The 19,070-nt window shown below is 38.3% G+C and overlaps 1 protein-coding gene across 3 annotated transcripts in view; it reads right to left on the bottom strand.

Annotated features, from left to right (window-relative positions):
• The window catches only part of PDE8A (phosphodiesterase 8A), a 262,392-nt gene that overhangs the window by 85,991 nt on the left and 157,331 nt on the right, over positions 1–19,070 (bottom strand). For all 3 annotated transcript variants that reach the window (XM_027852080.1, XM_027852081.1, XM_027852082.1), the window contains exons 2-5: positions 16,266–16,322; positions 11,377–11,567; positions 7,202–7,258; positions 5,328–5,382 (exon numbers count right to left, since the gene is read on the bottom strand). In XM_027852080.1, coding sequence (XP_027707881.1) covers positions 5,328–5,382; positions 7,202–7,258; positions 11,377–11,567; positions 16,266–16,322 — 360 coding nt within the window. The remainder of the gene's footprint in view (positions 1–5,327; positions 5,383–7,201; positions 7,259–11,376; positions 11,568–16,265; positions 16,323–19,070) is intronic.

Below are 19,070 nucleotides of genomic sequence, written 5' to 3'. Positions count from 1 at the left end.
CAAATATTTCAGAGAGACCAAAACAATTCACAAAGTTCCCAGCCAACTCTTAATCCTTGAAAACTGCCCATTAAACCATGTTTTACAAAGTCATCTTGGAAGCTACTGCATTCTTTGTAGCCACCTTTTTTATCCTGCCCAGAGTATTTCATTAGCACTCATTAAGACTATAAAAGCACACCGGGTGACATTTATTAAACCTTGTCTTTTGTCTACATTTTTGGTTTGGCCACATTGTCGAATGGACTTTGGCCACATTGTTGAATGGACAGTAGGTACAACTCTATTCCAGAGTCAGGAAGACCTGGGTTCAAATCTAGCCTCAGACAGTTACTAACTGTGTAACTATGTCTGCCTCACTTTCCTCATCTGTAAAAGGGGATAAGAATAGTATCTATCTCCCAATATTGCAAGGATCAAATGAGATAATGTTTGTAAAGAACTTAGAAAATCTTATAACACATGTGCCAGTTACTACTACTACCACTACTACTACTACCACCACCACTACCACTACTACTACTACTACACTGCTACTTCCTTCTCTTCCCCTCCCCCTCTTCTTCTTCCTCCTTCTCTTCCTCTGACCCTTGGTTCCACCGTCCTCTTGGCATGGTAAACCATTTGCTCTGCCATCGCCCTGGTGCTCACTTTGCCAAAACCCAAGTACTAGGTCTTCCTACCTGCTAGGAGCTCCTTCATATGCTGCCTCCTCCAAGTAGAGTATGAGCTCCTTGAGAGCAGATACAGCCTCACTTCTCTGTTTGTACGCTTAGCATTTAGCAGTGATTTCCACAAGTCAACGTTAATCAGTGTTTTTTTTTCCCCATTTCATTCTATGTTCCCTACTACTTGCGATTTGCTTCTATTTAAATGCCTGTCCTGTGTACACCAAAAGCCATTAAAAAATCCCAATTTGAAATCCGTCAGCAGTAGACAGCATAAGCCCCTGTGCCTTTAAATTAATTATAAAGTATACAGACAGGTATAGCTATTACAAGATCAGTAAAAATTCATCAGTTGCTAAAACAAAGATGACCAGCAGGCAGCTTGCTGCTCTGCTCGCCGTCTCACACGACAGTCAATGCTTGACTGCGTGGCCAACTTTGTCTCATGTGGTTGAGGAACTCATTATCCACTTCTTATGTCAAAGAGATGGCCTGAGAATAGCCAGAAAACTCAGCCAACCTGCATACAGAAGCAGAGCTGATTGGCCGTAAGTTGGCAGGGGAGACCTCTGTGCTTTAGGTAAGAGGGCAGCCATGCATGTTGACCAGGCAGAGGTCAACTGATGGACAAAAGGGTTCTGACTCCGAAAGGGAGCTCAACTGAGGAGAACGATCGTTTGCTCCTTCCTTGCTGAAATGGGCTGTCTCCATACACTATGCGTGCCATCTGCCCAGGACTGCTCCCAGGGAGGGAATTACACAAAGCAAGGAAAAAGAATGTGTGTTTTCATGAACAAAGATAGGGTCACCCGTGCAAACTGTTTGCTTCCTCATCTGGTCATGCCATGAAGATTGACGCATGCACACACAGATACGTAGTTAGAAATCGTTCTAAATAGTTTTATCATGAAGACATGTATTTATTTATCCTTTCTGTGTTATTTTTCCTCCATGTTTTGATTCTTAAGTGATGGTACTTCTGCCTTAATTCTCATAGCAACAAGGTGGCTGAACTTTGCATTAGCTGTTCCCCATGCCTGGAGTGCACTCCCTCCTCACCTCTGCAATTAGAACACCCAGCTTCAGGGCTGTGCTGGAACTAGCTCCTAGAGCTGATTGTTAAATTTTCAATGGGAGTATTCACACTTCAAAAATCAGCAAACCATTACAAATCAGGGCTTGATTTATTGCTTTATTCATTGTGTTGTCTTGAGAAGATGATGGAGAAAAACATTAATAACACAAATTAAACTTACAAGTACATTGTGCTTTTCAGAGAGGTGGGTGTTAAACATTTACCAACACACCCCTGACTGGCCTCCCTCAAAACTCTGCTCAAATTCCCCCTCCTTCAGGAAATCTTTCCTGATCTTGCCCTGCCCCTACCTACTAACTAGTGCCATCCCCCCCCAAAATTACCTTGTATTTATTTTGCATTTTTTGTATAGACTTACACGTATACACGTCTCCCCTAACAAACTTGAGGGCAGGAATTACATAATTTTTGTTTTTGTATCCCTAGAACCTAGCATAGTTCCTGACACATACCACAGGCATTTAATAAATGCTTGTCAACTGACTGGCTGTTTGTTTGGAGAAAATGTTGGATCTGGCATAAAGAAGTCCTCCATTCAAATTCCGGCTCTGACACATATCCACCACCTGCATGAATGTGGACAAGTCATTTAACCTCTCTGAGCCTCAGTTTCCTCATCTATAAAATGGGATTAATCATACCTGCAGTGCCTTCCTCACAGGGGTTGCTGTAAGTCTTAAATGAGACGATATATGTTAAGAGCTTTGCAAAACTTACAGTGCTATGTAAATAGTTATTATTGTTGTTGCTATTATAGGAACATCGTAAAGGCTGATAATGTGACTATTGGAAAAGTGTCTTGTGCTGTTTGTATGGGAGATTTTAGCTCAGGCATGCATAGAAAAGAGGCCCTGGCATAAAGCTCCCTAGAATAAGTAAGACTGCATGGTTGGGGAATGGATTGCTTTGGTTCACTGGTCAACTACAGCTGCTCAAAGCAAGGACACCATGCAAGTGTGGGCTCTAGACCCTCGCTCTGGAGATCTCTTCTAGATATTTAGAGTTGTTTTGGTGGACCTCTTAGTTAATATGCTTTAAGAAATACAGCCAGTTATCAGCCACAGGTAACCCAGATCATACCAGTATGTCAAGAACCTTTGAAAAAGTTCTTGTAAAGATAATGAAGTTAAAATTAACTCAAATGACCTTAGTTGAGCAGAATAAGCCTAGAGGGAAAAATAAAATATTTTCCCCAAATTTCACATAGGTAGAAAGCAGAAACTTCAAAAGGCCATGAGAAATGATGGATATTTACAAAATAACGTTGGCTTGGAAATACAAGCCAGAAGCAGTTGTTTTGAAGACTACTAAGGGCAGTCAGGGAGCATTTGTCAAAGCTGCGGTTCTTAACCTTTTTAGTGTCATGATCACATCTCAAATTTGAGATGATATATGTAAAGTTCTCTGCAAATTTCTGGCTATCATGGATCCCTTCAGTCTGGTGAAGCCTATGGACTCCTCTTCAGAATGATACTTTTAAATACATAAAATAAAATACATAAAAATATAATGGGAACCAATTGTGTTGAAATGGTTATACAAATATTTTAAAATATTAATATTAAAATACTTTTTAAAGAAACAAGTTCTCAGATTCCAGGTTAAAAACACCTGAGCTACAGTAACTAGTGACAAAAATGTAGAGCTCAACTTGTCTCTGAATATCTTAGAGAGCCAAACAAACCAAGACTCAATCTAGGTAGAATCTCTTTGCACCCCCTCCCCACGCAATCCCCACCATCAACCTCCACTGGAATTAAATCTACAGAGGTAAAAAGTAATGAGGCTTCAATGTTTGCAAACTTCTGGGTTAAGCAGATATTTATCTTTGAGTAAGTCTAACTCAAAACTCCATTACACAGATTTATTATACTTGCCAGGGCAGGACAAGCTGTAGATTGGAGCTTCCCACACCAGACTTCATGGTCCATGACCAAAACACACAAAGTCCCAGTAAGCAACTTCTGAAGCTCTTTTTTTTTATCTGAAGACTTTAACTCAGGTCTTTTGGTCTTGGGAGTGTACTGGCTTACCCGGACTTCTGGTTTGTAGTTTTTAGTGTCACATCCTTGAGGGAACCAACTGGGTAAGGGCAGTTACCTTGACTATCATATGTTATTAAATTGGATTGGTCTTAAGTACTATATTCATAGAAGCAACAAGTACAATAAAATGTTCCACACTATAATTTTTTAATTAAAGTATCCCCATTAAAGAGGGTTTTATCATACTCAGATACATTTACAATTATTATTTTAAAGGGACTAAAGAAAGAAAATACAAACCATTTGCTAAAGCATAATTTAAGTCCAGATAAGGAGTATTACCATTCAAAATCTTCGTTGTCTACTTAATCCATTAGAACAATTTCTCACAAATAAGCACAAGTAGTAGTAGTGGTGGTGGTAGAGTAATAGTAGTAGTGGTGGTGGTAGTAGTAGAGTAGTAGTGGTAGTGGTGATAGTGGTGGTAGGTGTGGTGGTGGTAGCGGTAGTGGTAGTAGTAGCAGCATTTATATTGTGCTTTCAGGTTTGCAAAGCACTTTACATATGATATTTCATTTGAGCCTCACAATAACCCAGTGAGGTGGGTGCTATTATTAATCTCATTCTACAGATGAAACTGAGAGTGAGGGTGGTGTGACCCTCACTCAGGGTCACAAAGCTAAGTAAGTGTCTGAGACAGAATTTGAACTATTCTTCTTCTCTGACTCTAAATCTAGCTCTCTACCCACTATTCAAACTCAAATAATCAGAGACATGAAAATAAAACCAACTTTGAGATGCCACCTTATACTCACCAAATTTGTAATAATAATGAAAAAGAGTACAATTTAATGTCAATGGGGAAATAGGCATCCCATCACCTTTTGAAGAAGCCAAACCTTGGTCTAATCTTTCTGGGACCTTTGAGGCAACATGGAGTCTAGTGGCATCAAATGGATCTTACCTTTTGTCCAAATAATCCTATAATTACTACTCTATCCTAAGGATTTCTTTTTAAAGACCTATCTATACAAATATATTTGTGGTGACTTTATTTCTAAGCGGTAAAAAAAAATGGAAACAACTTCTGTGTTCAACACTTGGAGGACTCTCTGGACAAATTATGGAAGAACAGTGTTGCAGGGGGCTGTGAAAAACTTCAAATCTGAAGAAAAGAAAAAATGTTTCTATGAGGTGATGCAAAATGAAAGAGGCCAAATTAGAAAAACAGCCACCACCTGACTACTACTATGTATATTTAAAACTGTCAACAGAGCTTTGTAGGTGCACAAGAGGAAAATAGATTGTAAAAAAGACCCAAAGTCATCAAGTTGTTGTCACTATTATTTTGTTAAAGTTTATATATTTTTTTCTTTAAAAAAAAAACAAAACCACAAACATATTTTACTCTATGCATGTCTATAGTTAGGATTCTATTCTTTGTTTTGTTTACTTGTTTCTTTGTATTTGTTGACACTGTTAGTGAGTTTATAATAAAAATTATTTATACATAAGATACCCTAAAGCAATTTCCCTGCATGATACTTTAACTTCAGAGACAAAGATGCCTTTACGTACCCTTGTAAAACCAGCAGCAATAAGGGGCATAATAGATGCTTCTTCACGTTCCCCCCTTCAAAAGAAAATGACAAAGGTAAAATACTAGTATTAGTTACCTTTCATATCTACTCATAACCTTAAATAATGTTAATATTTCTAATCAAAGCAGAGTGATTTCTAGAGGAATCGGAATTAAACAAGATCATCATGCCTTTCAGGATTGTATTTTAAAGCCTAAAAAAGATTTTGGAGAGGTTATTCTCTCTCAATTTTTTTCCCCAGAACACAATGCTGCTTTAAAATGTGAAAATTATATTAACCAGTCAGCTTTGCTATAAACACACTACAAATATCCTAACTTGAGTCCTCTCCCTTTGTTTTTCTATTTAGTTACATCTTTAAAAAATTCCTTTGGCTAAAAAAATTAACATCTTTAATGATAAGAAGCCCAGTTTCTTTCTATTTATAAAGGTAAAGAAGCTATTTAATATATACTTAAACATTCCCTGATCACATATTTTTCTTTTTAACCCATTCCCGCATTTTTATGTTGCAAGGACATGATTACTTTTTCCTACCTATTATTGCTTCCTCTCCTTGCCACCCAATACCATCACTATCAACTGCATGTCACCCATTAGATTGGAAGGTCCTATAAGGGCAGGGGCCATGTTCTTTATTTCTTTGACATTCCTCCACGTGCCTAGCACAGGGTTGGTTGGCATGTAGTAGGTTAACTAATAAGTCTTTGCTGATTCAATTTGACTTCTGAGAAAAGAAACTTCACAATGGCCTTAGGATTCTCTCAAAAATGAGAGCTCCAGTAGGAGGAAGCAAAGTTTAGCAAAGCAGGGGAAGAAAGTAGGAGCATCTAGAGGGGTTCGAGAGATATCACCCAAGGCTAAAGAAACACTTTACAAACCGGACATCTTTTTCATTTACACATTTTTCTAGCTAGTACAGAAGACAGTGGGGTCCAGTACAAATATATTCCTGTTTAAGATGTATGATCATCCGAAAGGAACAGAGGTCCCCAATTTTTAAAGGTTTATTCCCTTATTTAGGTATTTTTTTTTCCTTTCTGCACCTCTTGGAAACATTAAAGTTGTTTAAGAATACACTTTTAGATGATAACTTTATGTGGTTCTGATCTGGCAACCAAACTGATTTTTTTTTAAAAAACATTTTCTGTATCAGACATATAATATCAGAGCTTTATCTACACACACACACACACACACACACACACACACACACACACACACAGAGACATTCTCCAAGGCCATGCTGCTCTGAAATTCACCTCTTTCTCCAATTCACTCAGAAACAAACAACAAAACCAAACCCACACTTCCACAAGACCTACAATCCTGAGACGTGGCTATGAAACTGTTTCAGTCAATGAGCCAGAGAAGAATTACTCCTAAAAATAACATCGGGTTTGTACTACCCCCTGAGCTGGAAGAGTTTGGCTTTAGTAGCTAAAGAACAGACAGGATTTCACTACAACTGTAAACACAAGGTCCCACCCCAAGGCAACCCTGCCAGTGTCCCAAGGTGATAGACATGCCTCTTTCTCCCTGGCAGCTCACAGACCAATACAGTCATTTAAGGAAGCCAATTTTCTCCAGGCTTGTCTACTTTGCAGGCCAGAAGCAGTCAGGACTTAATCTTCAGAGTCTAGAAATTGATCTGAGGTTTAATCCACAGAGTTAAATGGAGCTGAAAACACTGCTAAAATCTCCAATGAGCAGAAGGAAACAAGGAAGAACTATGACGTCAGAGAGGAAGCTTGTCACATAACCCAGCATTCTAACATTATGCAAAGTGCTTATATTTTTATATGAACAAACATTACATTTCATGTGATTCTTGACATAAAAAAAAATTACCTTCGTACTACAGCAACAATAACCGTGTTTTCTGAGGATTTAGTTGTTCTGATAGACCTTAAATAAAAACCAAAAATACTTCAAAATCAGCTCTAAAATACCTTTAAAAAAAAACCCAACAAAAACAAATACATTTGAACTTATCATTATAAAACAAAGGAAGAGAGCCCAGTTTTGGAGGAGGAAAGGCAAAAGACCTTCAGATAGTGTTTATGGATATTACATGAGTGTCAGCAGGGAGATATAAAACAGAAAATTAATAGTGAAATAAATAGCAGAGACATAGAAAACAATGCAATCGGTTAAATAGCAGATAGAGATAAAATAGGGAGATGAATAGCAGAGATATAAAATACAGAAATAGTGGGAAATGAATAGCAGAGGTAAAATAGGGAAATAGAGAAATAAATAGCAGAGATATAAAATAGGGAAATAAATAATAGAGAAAAAAATTAAAAACAGTGAAATAAAGCACAGAGATTTAACATAGGGAAGTGAATGGCAGAGTGACACAAAATAGTGAAATAAAGTCCTTAATTATTCTTATAATCTCTAAAATAATCTTTTTTTTTTTTTTGGCCTAGACCTCTCATTTCATCAATGTAGGAAATTCTCTCTACCAATGCAGATCAGCAACTTATCTATAACTTAATAGTCTTTGTTGCCAAGGGTACTGGGAAGCTGAGTCACTTGGCTCAGGGTCACACAGTCAATCATATCAGAGGCAAGTCTTAATTCAGGTCTTCCTGACTTGAAGGCCAACAAGCTCTAACCACTACCCCATGCTGTTTCTCCTCTATTTCTTTATCATCACAAGAATTTTACTAAATGAATTAATACTCAGTAATTTTTGCAAAACATCAATTAGATGTGGAAACATTTTGAAAGCACTGGGGGAGGGGAACCTCTTGATGGGAGCAGTAAGTTTTCTACATTTCCTAAAGTTTTCAGAGTATTTTGTGATGGTTTTATGCCGAATGTTGTTGAGACAGAAGGGTGGTCTTTAGCAGGGAAAATTCTGGCAGGAGTTGATATACTGCCAAAATATTTGCAAGGCTGTTTGGGGCTTGTAGTCTTTAAATGCGATTGAGTGGCAGCATAACCAATGAAGGGGGTTACTAGGTGGGCAGTTTGAGAAGCACAGGTTGCAAGCTCTAAAATATAGCTGAAGTGCCTTCCATTCTCTCTTCCAACTGTATTCACTATCAACTAAGAAAGATCGAAGTTTTTAAAATCAGGGAACAGTTCAGAGATTTAAACTGGTGGGTGGGGTAGGAAGGATACCAGCAGTAATTCCTAGGACATCAGGCTACTTGGCCCCACAAATAACATCACTGATCTGCCAGGATCCCTTTCTGTTCAGAGAATTTGAAGGAGGTTCAAGGAAATGGGTTGCTCTTGGCTTGGTAGTACTAAAGGTTCATTTCAAACCCATTTTGATTTACTGCAGTATAGAATAATAATTGATAGGGTGCTGGATTTGGAGTTAAGAAGAGATGAGTTCAAAAACTGCCTCTGATGATTATTAGCTGTTACCATAGGCAAATTAACCTCTCTAAGTTTATTTTCTTATCGTTAAAATAGGGATTGTGATTCCTACCATACCTGCCTCACAGGGTTGGTGTAACACTCAAATGAGATAATGTATATAAAGTGTCTAGCAAAATTTAAAGTATTACATAAATATCATGACTTGTTATTTGAAATAATTTTATTTTCATTTTTAATTAGCAAGCATTTCTATTAATCTGTCCTTCCCTCTAACCCCTCTCATTGAACAATTTTTTAAAAAAAAATCCAAAAAATAATGTCTTCAACAGATAGCTGCATAGCTTTACTTCTATTATCATTTGACCATTCTGACATTTAATGAAATGCTCCTCCCTAAAAATAGTGTCTTCTAATCAACCTGCTGTGGATTAACAATTACAAATCACAGTTGGGGCAGCTGACTCTATAACCTTGGCATTATATAATACAGTGGATATTCTGTACTCACAAACAATAAAAAGTATTATTTATAATACCGTTGGATCTTGATTAGGTAGAATGCTCAAAGAGTTTGATATTTTGGTTAACTAAAGTTTCTGGTCAATTAAGAGTAAAGCACTACAACCCTTTTCTTAATTGGTCTATTCCTATTAAACTGTAAAACCGATGAGACTGAAGCCCATATCTTCTTTATCTTTGTACCTATCACAGTGCCCATTACATAGCAGAGCTCAACAAGCATTTCATTCATCCATTCCATTGGTGTTTTTGTATTGAATGAATAGACTCTAGTTATTGAAAGCTTTTCTAATGTGCAGCACTATGGTGTCCTTTTCTATATGAAGTCAAGTACCAGATAATGAGGATGACAATTTTTTTTTTAATAATTTACTCTCTTAGAAGGCTTCAGGGTCACCAACACGAAGATGAATTTTTCAGTGTGCAGTATTACAAAAAGATATTTAGACATGGACAAAACTGTTGAAGGTGGCAGAGTGATTCTTTAGGATCTACCCATCCATCCTCCTCCTTTTACTACCTTATCCTTCCTCAGATCTCTTCCTGATCACCCAGCATTCCCCAATTAGAGCATTCCTTCCATACCTGAATACCTTGTCTTCTAAGTCAGAGGTATCAACTTTGGATTTGGACCAGATTAAAATGTCACTGGGAAATGTTTAACAAAATAAACAAAAATGAAACACAACAGAGATAATGTTAATTTGTGGTTTTCTAAGTCAATATGCAGCCTGCAGGGATCCATCTCTATTTGAATTTGATCCCCTTATAGCTGCTCTTGACACTCTAGTCTAACCTATTTAAGTTTAGTGAGAACAGAATTTGGAAGTCAGTCTCCTCTCCCATTAAAACTAGGCAATCCTGAGTCACATTCATAGTATGTTAAACTTGAGACTTAAAACAATCCCTTCATGAGGAAACTGAGGCCCAGAGAAACAAAGTCACTTGCCCAAGGTCACTTAGCAAGTGAAAAAAGAGAGAGAGGACAAGAACCCATGTCTCCCACCAGCCAGTCAATGTTCTTTTCAATATTACACAGCTACCTTTCCTTAGGGTTTTGCTGGGTAATAGGCAAGGAGGTTTGATAAACTAATCTTAGCCAAGTTACTAGTGATTGACAGTGGTTTGGTGTATTATCTCTATAAAGAAAGACCTGCATTTTGAAACCTTGTTTTCTGATCTCTTATTTAGAAACTTGATTATACGCTATTTGAATATATCTACTATCCTACAAAATTAAAGGTCCCATTTCCTGCCAAATCATGTTATTTGAGGGGTCCAATTAACCAAGGTTTGAAAATACTGTATTTTATTAAAATCTAAATTTTCCTTTCTTAAAAAATGGCCACATTAAATAACTATTAATTTTCAGTAGATATGCATCCATAATTAATTATGCATCTATACAGAGGCAATGTAGACTTGTGGATAAAATGTAGGTGTTAAGAGCCAAGAAAACCTGATTTCAAATCCTAACTCTAGTACTTAATAACTGGGTGACCACAGGTAAACCATTAACCTTTCTGAGTCTCAATTTCCTCATTGATCAAATGGAGATAATAAGTCACAGAGTATACTGTATCTAAAGCATTAGGTCAACTTTAAAGTACACAATGAGGGTCAATCATTTTTATTATTATGATTACGCTTATTATTACTACTACTATAATGTATTTGACTCTTCCCTCGGAACTTTCTTTCATCAGACACCAAGCTAAAGATTCTCCTTTAAGAAATTACTTTATTGAAGGAAACCTCTGATCTGTGCCTGCTAGTCCACTCATAGGACTACACTCACTACATAGTCACACTCTGCAGGGATATATAACTCAAGAACATTATTTTCTTGTTCAGTCATTTTCAGTCGTGTCCAACTCTTGTGACCCTATTTTGGGGTTTTCTTGGCAAAAATATTGGGGTGGTTTGTAATTTCCTTCTCCAGTTCATTTTACAGATGAGGAAACTGAGGCAAACAGAGTTAAGTGACTTACTCAGTGACTTATTAAGTGACCTGGGATACTGAGAAGTCAAGAGACTTGACCATGATCCTAGAGTTGGTGCATGTCAGCCCCTGATTCCAATGTTTGCCATCCATCCATCCATTAAGGTATGCTGCTGGTGCCTCTCATCTGTTTTTCTATCAATGAGCTGAGGCCCATTCTTACCTGCACAATGCTACCGCATCCAGCTGCCGGGGATGTCTGTGATCGATGATGATGATGTCATGATGTTTTTCCAGAAAGCTTTCGAGCGCAGACTGAGGATTCTTTGCAAGTGAGCACTTGAACCCTGCCTTCTCACAGGCCCAACAGAATCCATTACTCTGGTTATCTTCTTTGGTAAACACTAAAAGTACCTAATTCAAAGGAACACAAACATTTCTCAACCAACCACAGATTGTGACTTCAGCATCTTTCTCCCCATACTGGTCCAATGACAAGTTTTTTTTTGAAATGGATGCATATATAAACATATATACATACATACTTGTATCTATCTAAATATGAACTTATATCTATGTAGATACATATCTAGATACAAAACATTTTTAAACGTAGCACAAACACATAAAAATTTCTTCTAATAAATTCATTGATATATAAAACTTTTTTGGGGGGAGAGGATATATTACAGTTGCCAGGAAATAATGTTTTTATACATGTCTTCCCTCCTCAATTTGCCTAATATACTTAATGAGTTTACAAATTGTGTCTGTTTCATTTGTTAAGTACATTGTAGGTACTCAGGAAATGCATGATTAATTGATATACAACAAATATTTATTAAGTGTTTTACCTTAGGTCTCATGTCTTGCTATTATTACAATCAACTTTAACACTCAAACATTTGTATTATTCAAGTAATCATGTCCATTGTGGAGCAAATATGAGTTTCAGAATATAAAACATAGTTAAGATTTCAAATAATTTAAATAATTCCACTAGAACAATTAATAATTTAAAATTTAAAGAATTCTACAGAATCATTCAGCATTAGTAGCTCAAATTTTGTGCAAATACTCCAAAGAAAGCTAATTGTAAGTGCATAGTTAGCTCTGGTTCATATTGCTCTGGTGCATTCATCTTACGGTATTATGTATCATAATCACTTTTTTACCATTCCCAGATTTGCCCAGCCTGTTGCTGCTGAGTAGGAGATGAGGGCTGAGAGAGGGCCTATGCTTTAAGAGGCCAAATCAGGGTCTGGCCAGGCAGTCTGTTCCCAAATAGTAGCAAAGGAAATATGGATGAGAAATATCAAACAGCATGAGAGTGGAACATTACACTGGTTTTGAAGTCAAGAGGTCCTGGTTTCAGATCTCACCTCTGACACTCACTACCTATATGACCAGAGGCGAATTATTTATTCTCCCTGGGTCTTAGTTTCTTCATTGGTAAATTGAAGGGGTAGGAGTAGATGGACCGTGAGACCCTTCCAGCTATAAAGGTATGATCTTACGAATAAATCCAGGGTGTTTATCAAGTCCAACCCATGGTATTTTACTGAGAGCAAGTCTGGATAATATAGGGAGGGGAAAACAGATACAGAGTACCAAGAAAGGCACAGATCAGGAACATGAATTAATTAGCCATTTAGGGTCTTGAAAATAGACACTCAGTGGAACCAAGGCTGATTCCTTAAAGCAGACAAGCAGTAAGTGCCCAAGAATTGCTGGACACCATTTGCTTTTCTAGCCTACTTTGCCCAGGCAAGGTTGAAATTCTGATACCATTCTTCCACCTAGAGTGACTTTCTGCCCTCTAGGTGCAGAGCTTGCAAGGTACTGTCTGTGGAACATATGGACTAGCTCTGGAGCATGGATACTCCAGATATGCTTAGTTAGTCTATATATAGCCTCCTCAGTTCACTAGGCACTCTAGTCATGCCACTATCAGAAGTTTTGAACTTTCAGAACCACGAATTCTTCCTGGCCATTTATGAACATTGGGGCTGGTTGCAAAAACAATTTATTGAAGTTCGAGGTTCTCATGAACCTTCTAGAGCAATGACCAGCAGAACCCTGGGCATACAACAAAGGGAAGGGACAAGAGTATGGAAGCTGTGGTTCTGAACGATCAGAGAAAACCCTGAAGTTCTATCTTCCAATTTCTAAAATGAATATAGTTGGATTAGCAATGGTCATATGGACAACTATGGTCAATCTCTACCTTAAAGGTTGTTGGACATCTAGTGGTGAGCCTCCACTTGCTTGTAGGAGACCTGGACCAGGTTCATTGCAGTTGATAAGCAGGTCTGGGTGGATTCTAGTTCCTTCAGATTGCAGTTTTCAAAGGGAATGAGTATGGAGTATGAAGTTAGGGAAAAACTGAGATTAGAACCCATAGTTGGTGAAGAGGGGTTTGTTCAGTGTGGAGGTATATGCACAAAATGTTTGAAACAAAATTCTACTGCAGGGAGAAAGGGGATCTAGTTGCCTTGATGGAATGAAATATAACATCAGGGACATTGTTAAGGGGTCTGATTTCTTAAAAAATCATTCTGCTCATTAGGCTAGGTACAATAAAGAGGCATAACTTGACTTGAAAGCTAAGGGAAAAGCACTCACCAAAACCCAGAAATAAACCATTGTTGGCAGGCTGAGATGATGTATTTGGGAAGCCTGTGGGTATGGAAGATGCCCTAACAAGACAGCTAAAGAGAAGAGTGGTCTTCATGTCTATGGGTGAACTGACCTCGGTGAGGAAGTGGGCCATTTAGAAATGGGCTTCAAGCATCACCTAAGGGAACCCTCTCTGAATCGGGGCAGAATTGTAAGAAAGCCCCAGAGGAAGTCTTTAATGGGGATTGGACAGAAACAGATGCAGAAATATCAAAAAAGAAAGGGAAAAGGACCCACAGGTGCAAAAATATTTACAGTTGTTCTTTTTGTGGTGGCAAAGGATTGAAAATTGAGGGGATGCCCATGAATTGGGGGATGGCTGAATAAGCTGTGGTATATTGATGTAATGGAATACTATTGTATTATAAGGAATGATGAGATTTCAGAAAAACCTGGGAAGACTTAGATGAACTGATGCTGAGTAAAGAAAGCAGAACCAGGAGAACTTTGTACACAGTAAAAGCAACATTGTGATGATCTAAGACAATTCCAAAAGACTCATGATGTAAAATGCTATCCACATCCAGAGAAAGAACTGATGGAGTCTGAATACAGATTGGAGCATACTATTTTCACTATTTTTTTGGCAATTTTTTTCCTTTTGTTCTGTTTCTTCTTTCACAACATGACTAATATGAAAATATGTTTTACATGACTGCACATATATAACCTATATCAAATTGCTTACCACCTTAGGGAATAGGAAAGAAAGGAGGGAGGGTGAAATTATTCAACAAGTATATATCAACTGCTTACTATATGCCAGGCACTGTGGTAACCAAACAGAAGAACAGAAAAAGCAGTCCCTGCCTTCAAAGAGCTCACATTCTAGGGCAGGAGACAACATGTAAATAAACAGGTCTACCCAAGATGGAAGGTGACCTGAGAGGGAAGGCACTATATTTGGTGGGACCAGAATAGGCCACTTATAGAAGGTGGCATTTAAGCCGAATCTTGAAGGAAGGCAGAGATGAGGAGGGAGGGCACTCAAGGTATGGGGAACAGCCTATGCAATTGCATAGAGATGGGAAATGGAGTGTTTTGTATCAGAACAGATAGGTGAGGATGGCTAGATTACAGAATGTATGGAGGCCTGTGATATCCAGGGTTATAATGGGAACAAGAGCTGCTTTGGGAGAACTAGGGATTTTCTGACAGAGTCCTTCATCTGGACACAGAATTTGCAGATTCAAACATGGTAGCTCTGATGGATATATCATATCAATAATATCATGATGAATCTGAGGCCACCCAAAGTCTGAGATGGAGGGTATTCTACACTCCCCAGTGATCCATGGCAAGACCACTATGGCAGAACCTTAGTATTTCTGTCTGGACTTACCCCAAGTACATGGACAGGAGTGAACACAGTACAGAAAATCAGCTAAGGATTTCCTTTCTGGGAAGGTAGGGAGATGCTCTTAGAGAGAGAGAAGAGGAGAAATACATAGCCTATTATAGGTATTGCCCAGTGCAGGCTGGAATAGATACAGACTGGCCAAACAGGTAAGGAAGCTGAAGACCATGCCATATGAGAACACAAGAGAATGTGGATGCAAAGGGCCAAGGAAATATCAGACCAGGAGCATCAAAGAATTAGCCAAGTGAGGTTCAATAAACTTGGGAAAATCAAGAGGTCTGGGATTAATTCTGTGAAGGATGAACATGAAAACAGCAGGGTGATGTTCTCTAATCAAGAATTGCTCAGACTTTCTGCTTTTCAGGTAACAATGAAGGAGCTTCCCCTGTTGCTGACAAGACATCTTACCTCCCCTCACAATCATAAGCTCCTTCAGGACTGGGAACATATTTGTCACTTTAGCCCCTAGCACTTGCATTCCATCTGCATATTTTACATATAGTAGGTATATGTTAGGTATTTGCTGAAATGGATGAAATTTGTTGAATATTTTCAAAAAAAGACTGAACAACCCATACATTTTCACTTGCTTTTTTTTTTAATGCTTTTCAGTGCAGACAGCACCAAATAATTTCCATTGCTGAGCACTGTTGCATTATTCCTGATCTATTAATTAGAATCCAAAATCCATTACCCGTTTGAAGACCAGGAGTATGAGAAAGGGGAAGATCATGTTGAGTGTGAATAGAATTTGGAAGCCAGGTTTGATTCTTAGTCAGATAAATAAAGAGGGCACAGATGGGTCACACTTTGAGCTAATCTAACACATGAAAATCTGAATTTCCAAAGCTAACAAATCAAGATGAGATTATTGACCATATAAAAGAACCACCATAAATAAGCTTCTATATTTAGCAAGCTCATATGTTTCAAGAACGAAATTTCTTTAAAAAATGTTTTAATTGATTTCCACAAAGCTTTTCTGTACCACATTGACTGTGCAAAGTGAGGGTCACCAAATGAGCTGGAACGTGAGACATGACCAAGAAAGATCACCAGTGTTTTGATATTACCTGAAGCTGATCTTGATGGAATCTCATGGGGCCAAATTGTACATCTGTTACTGTTGCCTGTAAGAGAAAGGGAGACTTCTTGAGAATTGACCTCTTTTATCAAAGCTACCAATAAAAATGAAATTTATTTCAGAGTAACTCACAGAGAACTAGAATTGGAAAGCAAACAAGTTTTAGAGACCTATTAGGAATCTCAGATGACACTCTAATTAGCTTTGCTTTCAGTTCTGTACAATATCTCCAACTATTTGCTGGATATTTCCACACAAGGTGAAACTCATTTCAAACTCACGGTTTACCTCCCGTCCTGCCTCCTTCCATCAACACCAACACTAGTTCGAACTCCAATTTTCCCCGTATTTTTCAAGAAGCAACACGTTCTTTCAGATCACTCAGAATGCCTTACACATAGTAGGGACTCAATAAATGATCATTAAATGGTGTGTTTTGGAAACAGTAAGGAGAAGGGCCTGGCTGAAATAGAAGGCTTTTGCTGGGGAATACAGTTGGATAGAGAGATTTTGGAAGGCACAGAAGGTGAGGATAAATGAGGTTGATTATTGCTCTATAGGCAATAGGAAGCCAGTGGGGCCTTTGGAGCACCTGGGTGACCTTGGGCCAGTCACAACTTTCCTGAGCCTGAATGAAGGAATTGAACTAGATGGTCTTTGAGGTCCCTTGAGCCTTTAGATCTAGGATCTAACAATTCTCCAATAGCCGCAGCTAATTTGGTAGAAGGTGGGGCCAACATTACACAGGACTTCAAAGGAACTGAATCTTGTAAATTAGGCACAAATCAGACACTCTCTGTTAGCTTGGTAAGGAGCCTTTAAACCTATCCCCAATTAACATCTCTGCCTGATCCCCAAACTCTTGGAATCTGTTGCCAACCCCTGCTTATAATGTGGGCACCAGTGTCTACCCCTGGCACCTTCCACTCAATATCCTGAATTCCCAGCAACCAAGTCAATCCACCTATGATCAATTCACAAACTTCTAGTCACTCCCTTTGGGGGGATCTTTCAGCTGTGGCCTTTCCTCATTCCTCTGTCCAAGAAATTTCAACTTATGCACAGAGGGCCAAACCCATGGCAAGTGTGGTCTTTAGCTCTATGCTGTCCCTTCTTTCCCACCTTGGATTGAGGACCAACTAACATTTTAGTGGTCACAGATAAAATAGAAGTGGGAGCTACTATCCCATTCCAAACACCTTCTTTTTAAATACTGTAATAGAAGAAAAGGAAGTGAAATTATACAGCTCCACATTAATAAATAGATGGCTCAATGCTCTGGGAATTAGGGTTACAGATTCTTGGAGCAGGAAGGGGGACTAAAGATTAGTTAGTCCAGCCCTCAAATTCTACATCCCAGGATATAGAAAGATCTAGTGGACGTGACTGCTGGCTGCTCTCAGTGCTCTCACGAGAAACATAAAAAAATGGAACATGTATCCCAGAACATAAGAGTTATGTGAATGTTAGACATGCCCTCTCACACCTATGAGACTCACGTCAGCCTTTCTGGGCCTCAGATTATTTATAAGATCAAATTTCTAGCTCTGAAAATATACTGTGATCACATAACTAGAGAAAGGTAGATGTTCTAATTTTTTTGGTGGAGGGGGAAGGGGAAGATTTCTATAAAAACAGACTGGCAAACAACTTTATTTTCTGGTAAAATATTGTTATTAGTGGGATGGTTTGTAAGCATTTAGAAAGAGAAGTGCTCATCATTAAGTTCAGCATGGACTGATCAAGACTTCATGCCAGACAAATTTCCTTTTCTTTTTCTGACACAAGGCTACTAGACTAAATGATTAGGTGACTGTCATGGACACAATACAGTTTGATTTCAAGAGGCATTTGACAAGGTTTCTCATAGTAACTTTATGGACAAAATGGAGAACTTTGGACCACATGATGCTATAGTTAGATGGGTTTGAAAGTGGTTGAAAGAGTGAATAGTTAAACCCAAAGAGAAATGTTTAACGGACTGAAATCAACCTTGAGAGGAAGAATTAAAATGTTAATAGCCTACAGCATGCACAGTGAAATGATAATTGCTTACAGCATCCATAGTGAAGTACGCCTTAGGGATCTGTCCTTGGCTCTGTGCTGCTCATTTTTTTTTAAACAATGATTTGGATGATGAGATGGATGTCATACTTATCAAATCTACAAATACCATGAAGCTGAAAGGACAGTTAATATGATGGATGAGTCAGGACCCCAAAAAATCTCCATAGGTTAGAACAGTAAGCTGAATCTAAGAGGACAGAATCTACTCAGAATAAATGCAAAGTCCTATCCTTAAGTTTAAAAACTCAATTGTAAAAATACAAGATGGGGGAAGCAGGGCCGGGTAACAGGGCATGTTAAAAAAGATCTGGAGGTCTTAGTGGATTCTAAGCTCACTATGCATCAACAGTAAGACACAGAAGCCAAAACAAGCCAAAACAAACATACTCTTAAGCATTAATAGAGGCATACTGTCTAGAATGAGAGGGCTGATTGTTCCAATGTAATTTAAGTAAGAGTATATCTGGAGTGGGGCAGCTAGGTGTAACAGTGGATAGAGCACTGGGCTTGGAATCAGGAAGACCCATCTTCCTGAGTTCAAATCTGGCCTCAGACACTTAACTAGCTGTGTGACCTTGGGCAAGTCACTTAATCCTGTTCGCCCCAGTTCCTCATCTGTAAAAATGAGCTGGAGAAGGACATGGAAAACTACTCCAGTATCTTTGCTAAGAAAGCCCCAAAATGGGATCATGGAGAGTCAAACATGACTGAAATGACTAAACAACAA

This window comes from Vombatus ursinus, unplaced genomic scaffold (genome assembly GCF_900497805.2).
Source record: "Vombatus ursinus unplaced genomic scaffold, bare-nosed wombat genome assembly UNPS02009205.1, whole genome shotgun sequence".
NCBI lineage: Eukaryota > Metazoa > Chordata > Mammalia > Diprotodontia > Vombatidae > Vombatus > Vombatus ursinus.
Note: the sequence above shows the minus strand (reverse complement) of the source record. Positions and strands in the feature narration are given on the sequence as shown.